This window comes from Copadichromis virginalis, linkage group LG3 (assembly GCF_057382275.1).
Source record: "Copadichromis virginalis isolate Kocher_CV1m ecotype Utaka linkage group LG3, C_Virginalis_male_GT1.1, whole genome shotgun sequence".
NCBI classification, from domain to species: domain Eukaryota; kingdom Metazoa; phylum Chordata; class Actinopteri; order Cichliformes; family Cichlidae; genus Copadichromis; species Copadichromis virginalis.
In genome coordinates this window covers 18,851,880-18,875,078 of record NC_140620.1, presented here as the reverse complement: position 1 = coordinate 18,875,078, position 23,199 = coordinate 18,851,880, and the positions used below count along the sequence as shown (strand labels likewise).

Here is a 23,199-nt window from a genome sequence, read left to right as displayed (position 1 = left end):
GCTCACAATCAAACTTTTCCTTTACTTTTAAGTTTGTGTCACTTTTCAAACCATCGTTACGAGTGCTTCCCAGAGACGATGAGTGAAAGAGCAAAGAGTAAAATATGAATCAAACTACAGCCACACAGACTCAAGCGTCATGTAGTGAATAACTTCCAACAGCTGGATGAATAAGATGAGTTAAAGTTTATATATTAGTCTTTAACAAGGATTTAAAAGACGACACTGATGAGGCGAGCCAGATTTCTTCAGGCAGGTCGTCCCAGGATCGAGGAGTCCTCACAGCAAACATTCAGTCGTCTTTAAGTGTGAGCTGGGAACAGTGAACAGGTTTGTGGCTGCAGCATCTCAGGATGTACACACTGACTGGGACACAAGCACCAGTTCCACTAAATATTCTGGTGCCAGTAACCTGTTAAGATGGAGCAATTTGATGTTATTTAATCAGTTTATTTTTCATCCTGCAGTTAAAATGTATCAAAACAAGATTGTGTGTCTCTGCAGATGCTGTGATCTGACACACCTGCACAAAATGTGTCAAAGTTCAATAAGTTACATTATTGTAACTGTGATGCGTTCACTGACATGTCCTGATGCTTTGCTGTATATAAAGAGAACAGAGAGGCTCTGCTTTGTGCTTATATTCTCCTCCTGTGTGTTTGTGTGTGCAGAGTTTCTACCAGAGCCAAATGTCATCTACTCCTCACTGAAGTCGTCCACCAGTCCAACCACTGGGATCCAGCTGCTGCTCTCTAACTGGTCCACACAGCAGCTCAGACCTGACACATTCACTGTAAACACACTGTTTATATTCTGTTTGTTCTCCTCATGAAGGAGCATGAATTCTTTGGAGTCATAGATTATGAATTTATATTTTTCTCTTATTTTAACAGCTACAGGTGTGGTTTGTAATACGATGGAGATCCTTTACTCCATTATTAAACAGCCTTCATCTACAATGTGTTAGACGTTTCTTTGAGTGAGATTATCTTGATGTGTCATGTGTTTATATTAGTGCCCTCCAATAGAATTGGACTATTAAACAGCTCGATGACAGACTCACTGCGCATGCTCGTTAGTGCTGGTGCTTGTATTCACCGACCCACAGATTTGAAATCAGGATGTTGCTCACAGATACGAACAACATTTGTGTCTCTGAGCAGATTTTACCAACCACTGTGGAAATTCACGAGACTGTAATAAGTGCATTGATGCTTATTGCTGCTCTGTCAGCAGTGAGGGCTGGAGGCTTGTTTTCACCAGAAGTGACCACCAGAAATATCACAGTGTGACAGGTAACAAGTGTGAAGTCACCTGAAAGTGGACAATAGTTTAGGTGGGCATTATTTGAAAGGTTTATTTGTGTTTGTTTTTTAAAACAAACAAAAAACCTTTTCTTTAATGAGAAAGTGGCTTTTTAAGTTGCTGCTGGGTCAAGATTATGTGGTCTGTGCTGCCACCTACTGACGTTGAAGTGTAACAACACTGACTCCGCACCGCTGAAAATTTAATGTTTCCACTTTGTGAATGTGCAGCAGCTGTTTCGTGTCTGATATGGAGGAGACGTCACACTAACAGATTTAAACTTTACAAAATGTCTTCTGTAAATACTTTTTACAGGCTTGTTCACACCTGCTGTTCACAGCTGGTCTTAAGTGGAAAAGAAAACATCCAAATCAGTTTTATGTGATGTGTGAAACATCTGGATGAGGTTTCAGTGTTTACATGTCTGCACATCAGTGCACTTGGTAAATCCTTTGTTCTTTCTCTCTGTAGTCATAAAGGACCAGGTTAACCAATTAAAACATAATCGTGTTTTACAACATTTATAGCAGCTCTTTTGTTTATAAACTCTGTCACAGTTTATAGGAGTCATTATGTATTCTTAATATTTATTGGTAAAATAATATTTGTTGTAAAATTGTCTGAAAACTGCAAGAAAAACAAAAACAAACATGAAAAACAAAACATGGATCACTTTGATTCCAGCTTCAGTTTTATTCAGGAAACAACAACAGCCATATCAAAGGCACTTTATCTTTACAGTAGAAACATTAGAACCACAAACTGAACCGAGTCAACAATTCAGAAAGATTCTGATGAAAAATTCACTTTTACAAAATAAATAATCAAACAAAATAAATAATCATCCCTCTTAAAATCTTACGAAATAAATATATTAAAAACAGTGTGCTGTAACAGAGTTAAGACGTGTGGAGCATGATGGGACAATGATGAGCTAAAGGTACAACTTCTTCTTTGGACAATTTGTATACAACTTAAAATTAATCATGAAACCTAAACGCCTATTAATTAAAGCTCAGATCAGCTGGAAAAAAACTGAAACATTTAAAACAGACTGAAGTTCTAATGGAAGCTGGTATGAACCCTGCTTCTGTGGTTTAAGCTTTCTGTAGATCAAAACACCAACTCCAAAAGGTCAAACACCACCTCCACCAAGTCCCAAAGCAACTCCCTCCCTCTATTCACCACCTCCAGCAACTCCGTCACTTTAGCCACCACCGTCAACAACTCGCTCCCTCTAGCCACCAGCGCCAACAACTCCCTAAACAACTGTCTCCCTCTAGCCACCAGCGCCAACAACTCCCTAAACAACTGTCTCCCTCTAGCCACCAGCACCAGCAACTTCTTCACTTTAGCTGCCACTGTCAACAACTTCTTCACAAGAAGTAACAACCCAGAAGGTATCAGCCCATAATGCTTATTGACTCCATCCTCCTTCCCTCCTGCCTCCTTCCCTCCAGCCTCCTTCCCTCCATCCTCTGTGTGTCCTCCTGTCTGACCTGCAGGTGAGAAACAGGTGTGAGGTGTCAGCTGTCAGGTAGGTGATGAGTGAAGAACAGAACAGAATCAAACTGCTGTCAGACATTATCTACTGCACTCTGATCACATCACTCAGACCAGCTGCTTTCTACAAAGTCTCATCAACAACATCTTTAGAAACAAACATCAACAACCAGGAAGCAGCTTCACCTCTGATCACACACACACTCAACTCTACTCACTCACCTGGAGAATCAACAACACTCAGGTGGATGATGCTGATGGGAGGAATCTTTGACAGGGCTCTCTTCCTGCGCATAGTTCCTCTGTTGAACACACGACACTCGTATTTTCCACTATCAGCACTCGTTGCATTCTTCAGAATCAAAGACACGTCTCCATCCTTCATCTGTCTGTCCTGCAGATCCACCCGGTTCTTAAAAGATGGATGCTGGTGATCTGGAAGGAACTGTCCACCCTTGTAAACAGCAACATGTTCTGGCTCCAGATCAGCTCTGCTCCACTGTACAAGTGTGAAGTTGTTGTTTGGAGCTCGACATGTCATCGTGGCGTTCTGTCCAGACTGACCCGTGATGGTTTTCTGGTCTGAAAGATGTAACAACAGAGCAGAGAGGAAACAGTCACTTCTACAGCAGCCAATCGGAGTGGGGAACAGACACAACTGCTCTCTGGTTTATGCTGGTTGAATCACACAAACGTGACCATAGACCTGTTAAAATCTGTTAAGGAATCACAGAATTCAGACGAACAACAAAGCGATAAATTCTTGATAAAGAACAAAGTCTAAACATATCTCAGTGCAAACAGAACAACTTGTGTTTAGCTCCCAGTGTTAGAAATCAAACAAAAACACAATTTGAAAGGACTTAAGACAAATAATATTTTTGCAAACACCTTTGAACAGCTGCATATTTGTTGTTTTTGTTCTTATGCTCAGAAAGATGCAATGTTTTTCAGGTTATTATTTCAGGTTGTTTTTCTGGTGACCACAGAACGAAATTATGATAATAAGTTTATGTCTGTGTAGGCTGTCAGTCAGAGTGGTCGCCCCATGCTCGGAAAGTCGGGGGTTCAAGTCCACTGAACGGCTACCCTGAAGTATGTCTGAGCAAGGTACCGTTCCTACACACTGCTCCCCAGGCGCCTGCTCAGTGGCTGCTCACTGCTTCACTGAGTGAACAGGTCAAATGCAGAAAGAGTAATTTCCCCACAGGGATCGTTAAAGTAAAGTATACACATAATCTTAATATTGTGGACTTTAGCTCATCAAACATCTACATCAAGGTTTCTCTGTGTCCAGGTGATTGTAGAGCCAGGCTCTGAGCACGCAGATCACATGGATGACACGGGTGCATCCTTACTGCTGTAAGACTTTGTGGGTTTGTAGACATGAAGCCATGTTGTAGGTCCACCTCTGTTCACATAATCATCATCTTTGTGAACACGACATGAACTTCCTGGACATGTATTGTTGTAGGGTCTACCTTAGAGTATAAAGCACCTTGAGGTGACTGCTGTTGTGATTTCGCGCTATATAAATAAAATTGAATTGAACTTGTGTTGACCAGGCCAACATTCAATTCAACCAACATTCGTTAGTTTTTGCTCCTGATTTCACCATCAGCTCTTCATCTACTACACTGCTCCCTCTGAGAAATCAGAGTCAGATAGATGCAGGTGACGGGGCTGACTAAATGATGCAATGATCCTAGTTCAGACATCAGGCCCACGACCCCGTGCCAACACCGCGGTAAAGTGAGCCGTCATTTGTGAGCCGCGGTCAAGCCAGCCGCCTCTTATCCGCCGCATAAATTTCCTTGCGCTTTTACACCAGTCTTTACGGTAGCACCTTTTCGGAATGTGTTGAAAGTTGGGCTTCAACTACTCAGGATGACTTTTAATGAATTTTTGAAAATTGACATATTTGTAGTGTATTGGCTGTATTGAATTGAATATAAATGTCCTTTAATTTCTGAGGAATTCTACAGTAAATATGGATGAAACTTGGCACACAGGTACAGTAGGTGGCCCAGAGGAGGGATGTGTTGAAAGTTGGACATCAACTACTCAGGATGATTTTTAATGAATTTTTGAAAATTGACATAATTCTATTGTATTGGCTGTATTGCATTGGATACAAGTACCCTTTAATTTCTGAGGAATTCTACAGTAAATCGGGCTGAAATCTGGCACACAGGTACAGGAGGTGTCCCAGAGGGGGGATGTGTTGAAAGTTGTACATCAACTACTCAGGATGATTTTTAATAAATTTTTGAAAATTGACACAATTGTAGTGCATTGGCTGTATTAGATTGAATAAATGTTTCCATTAATTTCTGAGGAATTCTACAGTAAATCTGGATGAAACTTGGCACACAGGTACAGTAGGTGGCCCAGAGGAGGGATGTGTTGAAAGTTGGACATCAACTACTCAGGATGATTTTTAATGAATTTCTGACATTTCCATAATTGTATTGACTGTATCGGGCTGTTACATTGTAATTTGTGCGCGCGCGAACACGTGTGCGCGGGTATAGGCTTTCAATCGGCACATAAAGCGAAAAGGCGCTACCGTAAAGACTGGTGTAAAAGCGCAAGGAAATTTATGCGGCGGATAAGAGGCGGCTGGCTTGACCGCGGCTCACAAATGACGGCTCACTTTACCGCGGTGTTGGCACGGGGTCGTGGGCCTGATGTATGAACTGGGATCATTGCATCATTTAGTCAGCCCCGTCACCTGCATCTATCTGACTCTGATTTCTCAGAGGGAGCAGTGTAGTAGATGAAGAGCTGATGGTGAAATCAGGAGCAAAAACTAACGAATGTTGGTTGAATTGAATGTTGGCCTGGTCAACACAAGTTCAATTCAATTTTATTTATATAGCGCGAAGTCAAAGGAGCTTGCAAAGAAAAGCGTCTGGACTTCTTTAAGTTGCTTGAAGACGTTTCACCTCTCATCCGAGAAGCTTCTTCAGTTCTAAGGTCAAATGGTGGAGAGTCCCAGATTTAAACTGGTTATAGAGCTGGTGAAGAGAGTAAAGACGGCGGGGCCATAGCCTGGTTTGTGTGCTGTGGAGTCGGCCCTGTAGGGCGGACTGTAGGCCTACACAGTGCTGCACGTTTGTGTAACGCTGGATTGTGCTGCAGAAGAGGCTGCAAGAGGTTAACTTTACTTTATGTTCAACGTGATAGTACGTGTTTAAAAAAAACTAATAACAAACATCGACAGGAAAAACATACTAAGAAGCTGCGACACCTCAATGTACAAAAATAGGAAAATACTTCCTAAACAATTCCCAAATCTGCCACAAGATGGCGATCCAGGACAAGGAATAAAAGCATTGCTGCTCAGCCAGTTGCGTGTCAGTCAGTGTTGTTGATCTTGTCTGAATGGATGAAATTATGAACACAGAGAAGATCAGATTTTGATCCACCACGAAAGAATCTGATCGGTAACATCATCATTTTTAAGGCAATGATCCTGATCTTAATAGAAAAACACACGAGGGGAGGCCGGTCCGTGACTGATACCCACACGGCTTCAGCATTAATGATCATTTCCATGTAAATGTGAAGCGATTCAGACAGTTTCCTCCTGCTCACTGGGACAGGAAGTACAACCCTTTTTAAGACTAGCAGGAAAACCTCGGGCTCGTTTGTGACAGCGTTGCGTTTACTCGCTCCTTCTTCTGACGGATTTTCTAGTTTATAAAGTTTCGTTTTACCTCAGCCCTTAAAGAGATGGTAGAAACAACTTCCGAGCGAAAACTCTGCATTGTTAGAAGGTTTAACGAGGATATCCAGACGACTTAGAAGAAGTAGGACCGGGAGAGGACCAGGCCTCTGCTCTGCTTTAGAAGGTTCCGGAAAGCCCCGCCCCCTTCTCTGACGTCACATTTTCCCGTCCCCGGTGCGGCACTTTTAAATCTCTTCAGAGTAAGTACAACACTGAGCGAACATCAGCACAGATGTGGAGTTTGTTTCACACATTTGTGTCCTGCTCACAGTGACAGCAGACTGCTCACGTAGTTTACACAGAGAGAAGAGCAGTGGAAGAGTCGCGGTGATACCGTAATCAAGTATAACTGTGTGTTGTCAGTGTAATGTAATGTGTACTTTATTAATCCAGTAGGAAATGAGTCCGCTGCATTTAACACATTCAGTCAGTGAAGCAGCGAGCAGCCACCAGTCCAGCGCCCCGGGAGCAGTGTGTACAGACGGTACCTTACTCAGGGATACCTCAGGGGCGGTGAAGCCCCGACCTTCCGATCATTACACAAGCACCCTGATCCATCTCTGCCACCTCAGTGTGTTGTCAGTGTGTAGTTACAGTGGATCGCAGTGTGTTATGAGTGTGTAGTTACAGTGTAAAAAACAAAAAATCAGTTGAACTCACTTGAACAGACAGCCGAGAGAAGGCAGGTGAAAATCACCGAGCAGCAGGCTGATGTCAGGTCCATTACTTGTACTTCTGTGGGTGCGCAGATCAGAGTGTTTCTAAAGTTCGCAGAAAAAAAGTTCCTGAAAAATTGATTTACCCTAAAATTGTTGCCAAAGCCCGAACTGGTTGGCAGATGTGTCAGCGACCTGCTGCCAAAACCGTCGGTGGAACTGTGATGTCCCTGAGTGGACGAAGGCGGAGAAAAGCGAGAAAATCAAGATTCCCGGACTAACCGGAAATAATACCGATGTCTGCTTTCAGAGTAAAGTTAAGTAAAATAAAGCCTTGGATAACTTCCTGCTGACTGACGAGGCAAAACTTTATTTTGAAGGAACTTGCGTCATCAATACGGAAACTGCAAGTGCAGGTTTTAGCTTTCAGTCAAAATATTTTCCGCCAAACTTCCTCGTGTTGTGGGATCAAAAATGACCCCACATTTTATTTTCACTCGAAAACAAAACAACACAAACAAACAAGGGTATATTTTTATGTAAACAAGGTCTGGTGGTCCTTAATCGCAAAATGAAGGGGGGATTTTGTGGTAATGTGATGGTTTTAAGTAAAACTAAAGGTGTATGTACTTAAAAAAAGAAAAGAAAAGAGGTGGGTCGTTTTTGATCCAGAGGACAAGAGTATGGCAATCGGGAGGACATTATGAGGGTTAAAAGGGTCTTGTTGTCTATAATGTGTCAAAAATTGCTCTAATATATCTCTCTCATGAATGATAGCAACTGATGTATTTCCTTTATTTATCTGGGTAAAAGTGTCATTTATATTAAAAACGTCCTTTTAAAAAGAGATGTGGCCAAGATGGCGGGAGAAGTTGTAAGAACTATAACATTGCAGTCGTATGAGGATATTTAAGTCACCATAAAGGACTGATTTGATTGCAATGTGGAACAATTACAGTGTCATAAAGATACTTCAACAACAGCTAATTTCTTCATTGTATTTATAGCTCATTCAGAAATCATCTTCACTACAGTCTGTTTAAAAATATAAGAATATTAGAGAAAAACACTCAGAAACATCAGAAATGACTTTTTAGTCCAACACATAAATTTCTGGATTTCTAACAAACCCTTTCAGTCTAAATGTTAAATCCTTAGTTTGAATCAGTGAAGTAGAACATGATGTTTTTTTTATATATATGTTATCTGTTGTCCACATTGTAGAGGGTGACTTTGCCTGTAAACAGTAAAATGTGTACAGTCAGGTTAAAGTGGATTCAGCAGGTGGGGAGACTTAAAAGTTCTCAGCACAGGAAAATAATCACAGTCGTTTCTGATGTCAGTTAAAAAACCACTGAAGTAGCAGCTAGTTTCACAGTGAGTGGATGTTCAGGTTGCAAACTGTAGGATCAGATAATCGTGTACTGTACATTAAATGATGCTTTTAAAGCAGTATTTTTAGATGGGTGTAGTTAAGTGACCAAAGCTAAATGAACATATTAATACAGACATACATTGGTGACCGTGCTTTAGGTTCATTTATTTATAGATGTCTGAATAATATATTGAGTTAAAGAGGAGTAAATACTACGTCCCTTTCAAACAGGAAGTGGTTTAATCTGGTCCACAGTGGGGTCAGAATATAATATTTGACATTTACAATCTGCAGAGTTTAATGTAGTTTGTTTGTCACGTTACTGATTTTACTTCTGATTCATGTTAGTTTGTTTTATGAGTTAAAAATAAAATTTGTTAGCTCAGTCTTTGTTCTTAAGACGTGCTGAAAAATCCTAATTAAAGTTGAATTCACCCTGAAACAAGACTTAATGAATTTTCACGTTTTCTTCTTTGTCGACTTTTTTCCAGCAAAGAAAATCAGCCGAGCTTCAAAGTTTGGTTCAATTTTAGGATAAATTCTAATGATCACTTTATAATGAGTTTGTATAACTGTGGTCACCTTGTGCTACTGACAGAAAACAAAAGACACACATGAATAAAGATTTAATATAAAATAAATTTACTGCATTGAAGTGTAGAGTCAACACAAAATAGAAGTGAAGACAAAATGGAGAAGTGTTAGTTTGGAGAAATCTCTCCTGCAGCATGAAACAGGAAGTGCTTCTTTTTCCACAGCTCTTTGGCAGCCTGACATTTTTTTTTATTTTCCATCTTAAAAATATTAATTTATAAAAGATCAGAAAACAAAAAAGAGCAGTGAACAGCAAACTTCTGACCGGCTGCAAATTAAGCTTTAATTTTGTGTGTTTGGTCTGATTCAACCTTCTATCAACCCTCCACTCTTCTTTATAGAGTTTTTTTGGTCAGCTGTAAAACTGCATTTAGAGCCACACTGAAAATGTACATTTTTTTCTGTTTCATTTTTCTGATGTAACAATGATAAGATTGTTAAAAGGTAAATGAACTGGTTCTTATTGCTTTTTTACTTTACCTGAGCATTTAAAGCACTTTATACACATTTATACAAGCGCTTTTTTCTATGGAACTTCTGTCTATCTAACATGAGTACATGGAAATATATGTAGACATTAATAATAGTCTATATTTTACAAACCCCATTTCCAAAAACATTGGAAAACTTTCTAAAACTGCAATAAAAACTAAAATTTGTAATTTTGTAATTCACTTTAACTTTGATTTAACAGGCAAATTAACAGAGAAAAGATTTTCAGTGTTTTCAATAACAAACTCATTTCTATTTGACAAACACATTTAGAAATCGATGCCTGCAACCAGTGGCGGAGCGGGGGAGGGGGTGGATTACTGGGCTTAAGCCCGGGTTGTTTTGTCAGAAGCCCGGAGTGTAATTTGTTTCATAGTTAGATGCCTGGCTGACAACTGTATAAAACAAAAACTACACACAATATTCGAAGCACATAGCGCACTGTGGGAATTTACGACCGTGGGTAAATCCCCCCTAATTTTGGTATGATCCGAGCTCAGGCACTAAGCGACTGAGCGAGGGGGCGGGGCAGCTGCTGCCTGCGAGTGAGCTGTTGGAGAAGCGCAGCCAAGCAGACAGACGAGAACTGAAGTTCGACCAGGTACCAAAGCAAATCATTCGTACTGTACAAATAATGTAAATATGACGGTGTATCACGAACGATTGATATCAAACTGATCACTTGACCCATATTACGTTACTTGATCTTCAAGTGTATCAACAAATGGCGAAATGAAAAGCCGAATAACAACAATGCTGTTTCTTTAGAGAGTCTTAGCTTACATGTGTGTTTATTTCATATTTTCAGTTGTTTCCCTCCACGGCTAAATAAATCGGTTTCAGTAATGCACTGATATACAAGAATGGAAATAAGGTGTCAGGGTCCCTGTGCCTACCCGGTCGGCTCAGTATGGCTACATATGTTTTTGTATTCTTTTTTTGTTCCTGCTCTCTCCCTTCCCCTCTTTCCCTCCTCCCTCTGCCTGGGCGGAGCTCACCTGTGGGCTCCTGCCCTTGGCCCACGCACCTGTGGCTCATCACGAGTGTTTCAGCTCCTTTATAAGATGGCAGCTCTGTGTTTCTCGTCGCTGGACCGTTGCTGACCCTCGTCAGTGTAACCCCAGCTCAATTACTTCTAGAGTGTTTTCACAGCGATTTACCTTATAATCCCTTCGTGTCTCTGTGTACAGATTCCCTGGACCAACCCCTGTGTTACCCGAGTGATTGGAGTGTGAAGAGGAGCGTGAGGAGTGGACGGAGTGTGTGTGTGCGTGACTATCGGCGTCTTTCCCGTTCGTGTGTGGACCCCCGGAGCCCGGCTTTCCCCTCACTTTTGTAAATAATCACCTGGTGTATCATAATAAAGACTCTTGTGCTTTCAAGACCTAGAGCCTGCGCGTGAGTCCGTTCAGTCCCGTTGTGACATAAGGAGCTTCTTTCAAAGAAAAAACTCTGGTAGTATTTTATATATTATGCTTTGTATGTTGTTCAGTATATTTCTATGCGAAACAGGAGGAATTTCAATACACAGCAGGATATCCACAGTTTAAACCAGATATTTACATACACTTTATGGAAAACACAAGACCATTTTTTTACTGTACAACATCAATTTAGAGTAAACTTGTTTTGGATAAATAAATATTGAAATATCTTTTGAATTAGTTAAATGTCAGAATAAAGAGAGACAGAGCTTCTATTTTTTATCACTTTCATCAAATGTAGGAATACATATACACTAAGTTTATTGTTAATTAATAAGAAACTCCAGACGATTCCATTCTGAGCTGAAGAAGCTTCTGATAGGTTAGTAGAGTCCATGTGAGTAAATTGGTGGCACAGCTGTGGATGCATATAAGGCAAAACACAGAGCCTGTTTCTGTGACATGGGAACATCAAGAGATGTCAACCAAAACACCAGGAAAAGAACTGTGGAGCTCCATAAGTGTGGCTCAGTTTTGAATACAATTTGGTGCCATTTGCAATTAAGAAATACAGATAGTTTCTCTATTTACTCTTAAATTTAACAAATGTGTTTTTTATATTTATCAATCTAAAAAAATAACATTTAGTCTGATTTGATGTTACAATTAAAAAGTGTTTGTGTTTTGATCTGAAGAGTACATAAATATCTGGTTTCAACTATTGAAACCAGATATTTGATGATGACGTATATTTGATGATGTTGGTGTTTGGCTTGATTGTCAGCACAAAGAGGGAGAGAGAGGGAGAGAGAGAATGAGGACAGAACAGAGATGAACAAGAGCAGGTGAGACACACGTTAGTCAAATGGTTGTTTGCCAAAACTCATCAGAACATGTATCCAGTACCTAGTGTATCTTTTTAGGTTTGCTATTTTTCAAATTCTATATTTATTAAGTTAATGTGTCTTGTTTGCACAACAAGGCTAAATAATTATATAAACCTTTCTGAATCTAAATAGTGGACTTTGGTAGAATTAAAAAATAAGTGTAGTGCAGGTCTATGATGATTCTGAGTGTTTTGATTCTGGTTCTGTCTTGGTTAAGTCCTAAGTAGTCCTGTTTTAATTCCCAATCAGTTCTGGGTCTGGTTGAATTGGGGTTTAGTCCCTGTGTCTTGATACAGCCCTGATTTTGTTCTGCCTTGCTGCTTAACTTAAAAAAAGGAGTTTAAGATGTCCTGCATGTGTGATATATATTTTTTCCTATATGAAGCTATTCTTTTTTTTCTTTTTTCTTTTTTAAATGAAAGCACAGCCTAATAAATATCTCATTCACCCCTCCCCCCCAATCCCACATGCATACTACCCTTTAGGGCTAAGCCCCGGGTGTATAAAATGTCTGGCTCCGCCTCTGCCTGCAACACAGAGGTAAAATTCACCTTTGCTTTTAATTTCACATCTTAATTTTACTGAATATGAAGGACCTCATTTTTACAAGTTTACAGATGGAAATTTTGAACAGACAAAACAAATCATGTTTTTTCAGTTTTCAAAGATTTTAATGATCAAACATCTTAAGTATATAAACTTCACTCCCAGCAGTAAAATACATATTTATTACAGTTTAATTAACCATCATTTTACCCTTTATTAACAACAGTTATTGTAAAGCTACATGCTGGATTCACATTCAACCACAGAAGAAACAAGGAGGCTCATGAAGATCATAAAAATATTCACACAATTTCCAAAAGTCTCCATAAATAAAACTCAATGATTTGTGTTGTTGTTGTTGTAGAGGAACAAAGTGTGCAGGAGAACAGTGAGTCCTGATGTAGATGAACTGAGGAGCTGCACCAGGAGCCAGGATCAAAGATAAAGATGTTAAACTGTGAATTATTCAATAATCACAGTTTAAGATGATTGAAGTAAAGAGTCCACAGAGCTCAGTGCAGTTCCTCATCTAGAGAGCTGTTAGAGGCTCGTCTGTCTTTATGTGATGTGGACAAATAAATTCTTCTTTGGCAGTTTTGAAGTGATCACGAGAGCAACAACAACGAGCCCAAGAAGTAACAAACCAAGTAACAGCTCAAAATGTTCATTGATTACACTACACTGCTTTCTTGTTTGTATGAGGGAGGTCAAAGGCTGTTTATCGAGTAACTCCATTTTTCTAAATGAAAAGAAAGTGGAAATTATTGTCTTTGATAGCCACGTCCCTCGAGGACAATTAGCCGATAAATTTGGGCCCCTTGCTACCTCCCTCTCTGATACAGTACGTAACTTAGGTGTTCTTTTGGAGAGCTCCTTTAAACTTCATAAACAAGTATCCTCTGTAGTACAGTCTAGCTTTTACCAACTACGACAAATCTCTAAGGCTAAGCATTACATACTGCAAATGGATCTTGATATACTTATACATGCATTTGTTACTTCAAAATTAGACTACTGCAAGTCCCTTTACCTGGGCCTCCAATCTGCCCTTTTTCATAAACTACAACTTGTCCAAAATGCAGCGGCGCGCCTTTTAGCTGGTACTAGAAGGTTTGATTCTATTACCCCGATCCTTGCTGCCCATCAAATATTGGATTGATTTTAAGATTTTATTGCTTACATTCAAATTTCGTAAATAATATTGCTATTTAACTGAACTTCTCAGCCTGTATACTCCTAGGAGAGCACTTTGATAATCAAGTCAAATGCTCTTGCTGTAACCTAGGTCCTGGCTGAAACCCAGAGGTGATCATTGTCAGGGTTATATTTTTGGGTTGTCATTTATACTTAGAAACACATAATACCATGGTTCGGGGGTTGGGAAGCTCATCTTGTAACTGGAAGGTTGCCGGTTCGATGCCCTGCTCTGTCTGTCTTGGTTGTTGTGTCCTTGGGCAAGACATTTCACCTACCACCCACTGGTGGTGGCCAGAGGAGCCGATAGCGCGTTATGGCGGCCTGGCTTCTGTCAGTCTGCTCCAGGGCAGCTGTTGCTACAAATGTAGCTGCCTCCACCAGTGTGTGAATGTGAGAGTGAATGAATAGTGGAATTGTAAAGCGCTTTAAGGGTCTCGAAAAGCGCTATGTAAATGCAATTCGTTATTAGTATTATTATTATTATAGGTATATAATCAGTTGCATATTGATAGAATGTCTCAGGGCAGCACAGTCGTTACTGTTGCCGCACAGCAAGAAGAGCCTGCGTGGGTTCTTCCCAGCTTCCTCCCACAGTCCAATGACATACAGTGGGGGATAGGTTAATTGATTAATCTAAATTGCCCATAGGTGTGAATCTGTGAGTGCAAATGGTTGTATGTGTCTCTGTGCATCTCGCCCTATAACAGCTGGGATAGGCTCCATTGCCCCCTCCATCCTTGAAAGGATAAGCGGAAGTGAATGGATGGATGCATAGAATGTCTCATCCTTAGTAGTTATTCACAGATACACACACACACACACACACACACACAGCAGAAACACACACACACGCAGAAACACACACACACACACAAACACATACCTACATGTACACATATATGCCTGTTTAAGATGTCACATGTCACCATCTCGGTCACCTCCCTCGTGCACGAGATCACACAAGGGTTCTACCTGTGTCCAGTGCTTTGCTAGTTGCAGTAGAATTGTTTCGGCTGTTCCAGCAATAGGTTTGTGCCTAGATAAACCGTGCCATTGCCATTGCTGTACGTATTACCAGAGCCTGTTCTTTAAGAAAGAAACACTTGTGAGCTTCTAAATCCTTCTCGTTTGTTGTCTCATTTGTTGTGTGCTGGTCTGTTACATTTTCTAAAACTACACTACACACTACTTTACATTCAGAATGAATGTGTGCACACATGTAATGAAAACAAATTTCATTAAATCATTTAGCAAAGGGAACAGAGCAGGAGTGAGAGAGAGAAAGGGGGGAGGGGTGGTAGTTACACTTGCAGTAGGGCAGGAACAGAGCAGGAAGAAGAGAGAGAAAGGGGGGAGGGGTGGTAGTTACAGCAGGAGGGAGAGAGAGAAAGGGGGGAGGGGCGGTAGTTACACTCGCAGTAGGGCGGGAACAGAGCAGGAAGGAGAGAGAGAAAGGGGGGAGGGGTCGTAGTTACAGCAGGAGTCAGAGAGAGAAAGGGGGGATGGGCGGTAGTTACACTCGCAGTAGCGCGGGAACAGAGCAGGAGTGAGAGAGAGAAAGGGGGGAGGGGCGGTAGTTACACTCGCAGTAGCGCGGGAACAGAGCAGGAGTGAGAGAGAGAAAGGGGGGGATGGGCGGTAGTTACACTCGCAGTAGCGCGGGAACAGACCAGGAGGGAGAGAGAGAAAGGGGGGAGGGGCGGTAGTTACACTTGCAGTAGGGCGGGAACAGAGCAGGAGGGAGAGAGAGAAAGGGGGGAGGGGCGGTAGTTACACTTGCAGTAGGGCGGGAACAGAGCAGGAAGGAGAGAGAGAAAGGGGGGAGGGGTCGTAGTTACAGCAGGAGTCAGAGAGAGAAAGGGGGGAGGGGCGGTAGTTACACTTGCAGTAGGGCGGGAACAGAGCAGGAGTGAGAGAGAGAAAGGGGGGATGGGCGGTAGTTACAGCAGGAGTCAGAGAGAGAAAGGGGGAGGGGCGGTAGTTACACTCGCAGTAGCGCGGGAACAGAGCAGGAGGGAGAGAGAGAAAGGGGGGATGGGCGGTAGTTACACTCGTAGTAGCGCGGGAACAGAGCAGGAGGGAGAGAGAGAAAGGGGGGATGGGCGGTAGTTACACTCGTAGTAGCGCGGGAACAGAGCAGGAGTGAGAGAGAGAAAGGGGGGAGGGGCGGTAGTTACACTCGTAGTAGCGCGGGAACAGAGCAGGAGTGAGAGAGAGAAAGGGGGGATGGGCGGTAGTTACAGCAGGAGTCAGAGAGAGAAAGGGGGAGGGGCGGTAGTTACACTCGCAGTAGCGCGGGAACAGAGCAGGAGGGAGAGAGAGAAAGGGGGGATGGGCGGTAGTTACACTCGTAGTAGCGCGGGAACAGAGCAGGAGGGAGAGAGAGAAAGGGGGGATGGGCGGTAGTTACACTCGCAGTAGCGCGGGAACAGAGCAGGAGGGAGAGAGATAAAGGGGGGAGGGGCGGTAGTTACACTCGTAGTAGCGCGGGAACAGAGCAGGAGGGAGAGAGAGAAAGGGGGGATGGGCAGTAGTTACACTCGTAGTAGCGCAGGAACAGACCAGGAGGGAGAGAGAGAAAGGGGGGAGGGGCGGTAGTTACACTCGCAGTAGGGCGGGAACAGAGCAGGAGGGAGAGAGAGAAAGGGGGGATGGGCAGTAGTTACACTCGTAGTAGCGCAGGAACAGACCAGGAGGGAGAGAGAGAAAGGGGGGAGGGGCGGTAGTTACACTCGCAGTAGGGCGGGAACAGAGCAGGAGGGAGAGAGAGAAAGGGGGGATGGGCAGTAGTTACACTCGTAGTAGCGCAGGAACAGACCAGGAGGGAGAGAGAGAAAGGGGGGAGGGGCGGTAGTTACACTTGCAGTAGGGCAGGAACAGAGCAGGAAGGAGAGAGAGAAAGGGGGGAGGTGTCGTAGTTACAACAGGAGTCAGAGAGAGAAAGGGGGAGGGGCGGTAGTTACACTCGCAGTAGCGCGGGAACAGACCAGGAGGGAGAGAGAGAAAGGGGGGAGGGGCGGTAGTTACACTTGCAGTAGGGCAGGAACAGACCAGGAGGGAGAGAGAGAAAGGGGGGATGGGCCCTCCCCCTTTTCCTGATAGGAGCCCAAAGTGCCCTTTTGTTGAGGCAACTTTTTTTTTTAATGTGTTTGTGCTTGTGGAGTCCTGTCTGTGCCTCTCAAAAATTATATTATCAATTAATCATAGTCTTTGCTAAATACAACGATCTGGCTTGCATCAGTCACATGATCGTCATTAACCAATGATCGCCCTTGACGGCAGAACGCACTCGTTATGAGCGGAATGAGCTCGCAAAGAGCACGCACATTTTTTTCTGCCTGGGTGGTCTGGAGCTGTAGCAGAAACACAAATTACCTCAGAGAAACAGACTAATGCAACAAAACCAGTAAGTAGGTGTACAGCATACACTGTAGTGTGTAGCAGTTTGTGTCTTGTTCTCAGATGGACAGCAAGTTGAGAGTGATATATGAGATGAGGAGATGGAAGGAGGAAAAGAGGCAAAGATTGATTCACAGGCAGGGCCTAGTTTATTTCTCACAGTTTTTTGTTGCGTTATGGTTCCAAGTAGGGCTGGGCGATATAACCCAAAATTCATATCTCGATATTTTTTAGCTGGATGGCGATATAAGATATATATCTCGATATTTTTTTAAAGCCATAAGTTAAGAACAAAAAGAGAGTTCTTAGTCACACAGGAACTTTTATTTACATACAGCATAGATGTACATGAAGAATTTACTCAAAAATAAATTATCAGCATTTATTAAATAATAATGCTCCATAAAAACGTTTTTGTGCATAACAAAAAGCTCACAATTGTGCAGTCAGAATGTAAATTAAAAGACAATGAGCATAATAACAAAGAGACAGATTTCACAGCTGCTCTATTTCCGAGTTCTACTGCTTGACTGACAGCCTTGAGTTTGAAATCCTCTTTGTAACCATGTCTCTTAACAGGTGCCATTTATGGCCCTTACACACACAATACGGTAATATTAGGTTGAAGTACAGTACGTATCACTCCGCAAGGCACCAGACTACAGTAGCTGTAATGCTCCGACAATCCATCAAGCGGTGCAGCCCCGTAGCTTACCAAAGTCGTACTAAAACATTTTTTGAGAGATTGCTGAGCGCCGTGTACCACATAAAATCGGTTTGCGGTCAGTAAGCACAACCAGAATTCATACAAAAGGTGCACTGTTGATTTTTGAGAAAATGAAAGGATTTTATAATGTAACATATACTATATTGATATAAACGATATTGTCACATCTTATATCTTGTATGAAAATATATCGATATTTTTAAAAAACTTGATATATCGCCCAGCCCTTGTTCCAAGCGCTTTCACCAATCTTTGCATTGTGTTATTATCTCATGACACTTGTTTAATCAGCTACCATCTCTCCTATGGACTGTTTAATGTCTACAGTCTCAGATCAGCACAGCCCTGCCCTCCAGCACTATCAGCAGCAGGAGCAGCAGAAACCCCTCAACAGCAACATTGTACCCATCAGGTAAAACATCGGCTACGTTTGCTTTGCCTTGTCGCCACCTCACAACAGCAATATAGTATGATGTGATCCCATATTAGATTCTTGATGAATGTGTGTTGCTGTTATTCAGCCTGGTTCAATGCGCCCCTTTTTAACTCTGAGCACCCACCCCTTTAAACATCTCTTGTGGTGTAATGCCGACATTACACCACAACTCCACTTTGTCAGTCTTAATGACCCCAAAGCTTTTATTTATCTATTTATACACCAGTTCTGTCAAGTGAGTCAAGACTCTAGCAAACTATTATAGATGGAAGCTTGTGGAAGGATACCATAAATGTCTGGCCCAAGTGAAACAATTTCAGGGCAAATCCACCAAATACTAAGGAAATGTATGCATGATGATGAAAGTAATAAAAAGTACAAAACAATTCTCTCTCTCTTTTTTCTGACATTTCACAAATACAAAAATCAGTTAAATCCTTTGTTTTTTCTCTCTGCAGTCATAAACAACCAGGTTAACAAATTAAAACAAACATGTTTTACAACATTTATAGCAGCTGTTGTGTTTATAAACTCTGTCACAGTTTATGAGAGTCATTATGTATTCTTAATATTTATTGGTAAAATAATATTTGTAGTAAAATTGTCTGAAAACTGCAAGAAAAACAAAAAACAAACAAGCAAAACATGGATCACTTTGATTCTAGCTTCAGTTTTATTCAGGAAACAACAACAATCAAAGGCACTTTATCTTTACAGTAGAAACATTAGAAGCACAAACCCCCTGAAACAGGAGCATAACAACTGTATGAATCGAAGTCAATTACATTTCATTTTTACAATATAATAAAAAAATCCTACTCATCATCACTAATGAAGTCTGCAGTCAAAATAAATATATTAAATACAGTGTGCTCCAATACAGTTAAATGCATGCAGTGCTTAAAGCTATATATAATAAATGTCAGACGCTTTTGTAATATAAATATATGTATCAAAATTACCAGAAAAACACAAAAACTTAAAATTCTTAAAGTTTGCATAAAACCTTACAGCTTACTCTTTCGCTCCCAGGCTTCTAGACTTCTGATTGGCCAACATTTATACATGGCTAGGATGTGGCATGTTCTTGACAGCGTTTGACTTTGTTTTTGGCGTTCGCATGTGAACGGAGACATTTTTTAAAAACACATGTGTGGACGGGATTTAAAAAAAGAAAAAAGAAAAGAAGAAAAATTTGAGTTTTCAAAAATACCCGTGTACGTGTGGACGTAGACTCAGATCATCCGGAAAAAAACAGAAACATTACAAACATGCTGCTGTTCAGCTGGAGGCTGGAAAGAACCCTGCTTCTGTTGTTTACATTTTCTGTAGATCACAACACCAACAAAAGCAACAACAACAACAGCAGCAACTGAGAGACCAACTTTCAGTCCAACAGATCCAGCCTCCTTCCCTCCATCCTCCTTCCCTGCCTCCTTCCCTCCATCCTCTGTGTGTCCTCCTGGCTGACCTGCAGGTGAGAAACAGGTGTGAGGTGTCAGCTGTCAGGTAGGTGATGAGTGAAGAACAGAACAGAATCCATTTCCTCTTCAAACTGCTGTCAGACATTATCTACTGCACTCTGATCACATCACTCAGACCAGCTGCTTTCTACAAAGTCTCATCAACAACATCTTTAGAAACAAACATCAACAACCAGGAAGCAGCTTCACCTCTGATCACACACACACTCAACTCTACTCACTCACCTGGAGGAACAACAACACTCAGTGTTATGTTGCAGATGGGTTCACATGAGGTTGCTCCTGCCACAATGATGCAACACATGTATGTTCCACTATCAGCAGTCGTGACATCCTTCAGAATCACAGACACGTCTCCATCCTTCATCAGTGTCTCCTGCAGGTCCACACGGTTCTTAAACAAGTGATGCTGGTGATCTGGAATAATGTGCCCATCCCGGTACAAAAAGACATATTCATCTCCGAGGTCAGCTCGGCTCCACTCTGCAAGATCATTGTTGGTGTTTGGAGCTCGACACGTCAGAGTGACGTTTTGTCCACACCGAGCTGTGATGTTTTTCTGGTCTGAAAGAGGAAACAAAACAAATGAGAGACGTTAAAACTACTAGAAGTCTGCCTTCACATCACAGTGTGAAAGACAGAGTGCAAACAATACAGCTTCATGTTAGATTTATTTAGTTTTTTTCTGCTTGAAATTCAAATAGATCCTCTGCAATAAATATGTTCTTATGTCCAATAATGTGTCAATGAATTGATGTCAGCTGAAATTTTGCTTCCATCCATCCCACTCAGCTGTTCTCTATTCGTCAGTCTTATTAATCATTTGTTTACAGTTAGTGCAGAGTCCTCCTGTTAGTGGGACACATCTTTACATAGTCTATTTGTATATTCTGTTATTTCAATGTCGTTCGACACGATATTACAGAATTGGAGAATTAAAGTTTTATCTGAGATTCTGCAGAGGAGCTGAAGTTAAAATTAGATAAATGCATATAATTCAACAGCTCTGATATCGCATGCACAACTGGATATGGTTTGAAATTTTATAAATAAATACATTTACACATGAATAACTACCCCACAATAATGACAGTTTGTGTCTTAACTTAAATTTACGAATCACGTGACGTGACAACGCGCATCCGGAATCCTCTGACGACAAGTTCTCCTCCGCCGTGGTCGTTTGACGCGAGCTTCAGCACATTATCGGTATAAAGACGGTAATATAACTCAGAAAGTCCATCTGTGGTGGCCGGACGACGTTGAAGGAGTACCTGGAGATAAACTCGGCTTAATTCTGGATTTGGACCTTTTTGTTTTGTCGCGGTTGTTTCTGGACGTCGATCAGCGCGGTGGGAAGTTTCCTCCGTCTCCGGATTATTCGACGATAAAATGTTTGTTTTCGTCTTTAATCGGTCACAAAGCAGCTGTATGTGTTTGTCAAAGCAGCTACAAGCTGTTTGGAGTGAACATGGAGCGGAGACAGAGACGGAGACGAATAAGGAGCTTGTGTTTGAGGCCTGGATACGACTACAGGAAATCTGCAAACATGGCGACTGTACAGTGGAGTGTAGCCAGCGAGTCTCTGCGGGTGGACGTGCTGTCTGCACTGCGGGTAGCTGACCAGACCTAACCGACATCATATTAACGGTGTTAAATCCATCACAGGGATTTCTTTTAGAGGGTCTACAACACTCTGGAGGAAATCTTTAAACCACCGAGCTCTCCGTGGATCGTCAGCCGGACCAGCAGCAACTTACACGGCGAAGAGAGCTGAGGCAGAAGCGGACATGTCGATCTGCTGCGCGGCCAGGCTAAACCTCCAGCTCCCGGTGTTTTCTCCACAAACACCACATCCATCACAATAACGTGAAAGGATTGGATCTCCTGATCGGACAATTCCATCAAGAAATGCAGCGTGAACATTTAAAGAAAAGTGGTGAAGACGGGAAACATGACTCTGGTAAGGTTGTTTCTGTGTGTGTAGATCTACCACGGACACCATGAGCCCGGTGTTCTGGGACTCCATCCTACCTGACAAACCATCCTACCCGTTGTTTCTGCGTATGCGCACAACACGCATTTAAGTGGCGAACCGTCCTACCTTTGTGAATGTGACCTACAAGCATACTTTAACAGCTAAAATTAAGTGGCAAATCATCCTACCTAAGATCTAGAAACATACTTTGACGGGTAAAATGAAGTGCCAAACCGTCCTGGCTTTATGAATATGAGCTACAAGCATACTGTGATGGGCAAACATAAGTGGCAAACCGTCATACCTAGTTAAATTTGTGGTGGAATTACTCTGTGACAGCAGAAATGTGCATAAACTACTTACGGTAGGACGTTTTAGCAACGGAGGATGGTTTGTCAGAACACCGGTCGTAACCAGCATGGCTGTCCTGATGTTAAAGCCCCCACAGACCGAAGCAGGAGTTTCCATCTACCCCGCAAACTAAGTGTGCTAATCATCACTGCTCCATCCTGTCAGGTTTTTAATCTCTTAGATTTGTTTTACGTATTTACACTAACAGTAAAGACAGTTTATTTGAGCAAGGTGACACGATTACTGATAAATACACACGGCTGCTGACTTTATAAAAACTTATTGTAACAGTTCAATCTTACCTGCGGACGTAAATGAGCGAAGAAAGGCAAAGATGATCCCGCAGATCAAGACAGATTGTCCTGCATCCATAGTGCTGCTCTGTGACACCAGATTAGAGTCTGTCCACAGTCGCTGCTGTGTAGTTTTTCTTAAATGTGTCCTTTCTTGACCCGCCCACCTGCTGCTCTCTACACCAATGACGGAAGTCAGAGTCCGGAGTCACATTCCTGACTTCAAACATATCCGACAACTATTCAGTTCTGAAATGTTTTCTAAAAGTAGACCATCTCAGATGAAAAATAAAATCAGCTCATCTTTAAGAAGTTTTTACTTATATGTATTTTCGGTTATTGGTCACTGTGGAGCTTTTATACACTACACTCATGTTTTCTGGTCTTCTGTGTTTGTGTAGCATCTTTTAAGTAACAGGGTTTAATTCAAGTGTTTTAAGAAAATAAAATGGCACTACAGTGTGATATAGCTTTAAAATAATTCCTTACCACCTCCATTTTTTTTTGTACCCATAGAAAACCACACACTCCAAGGACAGAGCATTTACTTAGTGTCAGTGACAGAAATGTAAAATAGCTTAAATGAGTGAGGCTGTCATAGTCATAGTGACTCACTCAGGATGAATCTAAACTCGCTTTGTGAAACCGAAAACCCAGAGTTTTCGTTCACTCAGGGTATACTTACTCAGAGTTTGCACTAAACTGGCTTCCTGAAATAGGGCCCTGTAGTCATAAAGGACCGGGTTAACCAATTAAATTAACACATGACCCTACGCTGTGTCACTGCATCATTCCATGTTTGGCACTGATCACCACCTG

General features: G+C 41.8%; 2 protein-coding genes and 1 long non-coding RNA gene across 3 annotated transcripts in view; 2 read left to right on the top strand and 1 right to left on the bottom strand.

Moving 5' to 3' along the window:
• LOC146713211 (V-set domain-containing T-cell activation inhibitor 1-like) overlaps positions 1–959 on the top strand; it is a 169,935-nt gene extending 168,976 nt beyond the window's left edge. Inside the window, exon 3 of the mRNA XM_085437727.1 lies at positions 672–959. Within this exon, the coding sequence (XP_085293853.1) occupies positions 672–832 (161 nt within the window). The 3' untranslated portion in view covers positions 833–959. The remainder of the gene's footprint in view (positions 1–671) is intronic.
• Positions 960–2,418: 1,459 nt separating this feature from the next.
• On the bottom strand, positions 2,419–5,517 carry LOC146713210 (uncharacterized). The gene is made up of 4 exons (XM_085437713.1): positions 5,465–5,517; positions 3,031–3,473; positions 2,656–2,804; positions 2,419–2,532 (listed from the first exon to the last, which is right to left on the bottom strand). The coding sequence occupies exons 1-4, from the start codon at positions 5,515–5,517 to the stop codon at positions 2,419–2,421; spliced, it is 759 nt and encodes a 252-aa protein (XP_085293839.1).
• An 807-nt stretch (positions 5,518–6,324) lies between these two features.
• Positions 6,325–11,040, top strand: LOC146713209 (uncharacterized). The gene is made up of 2 exons (XR_014919127.1): positions 6,325–6,741; positions 10,849–11,040. It is a non-coding gene; the product is annotated as an uncharacterized LOC146713209 (long non-coding RNA).
• Positions 11,041–23,199: the final 12,159 nt, after the last annotated feature.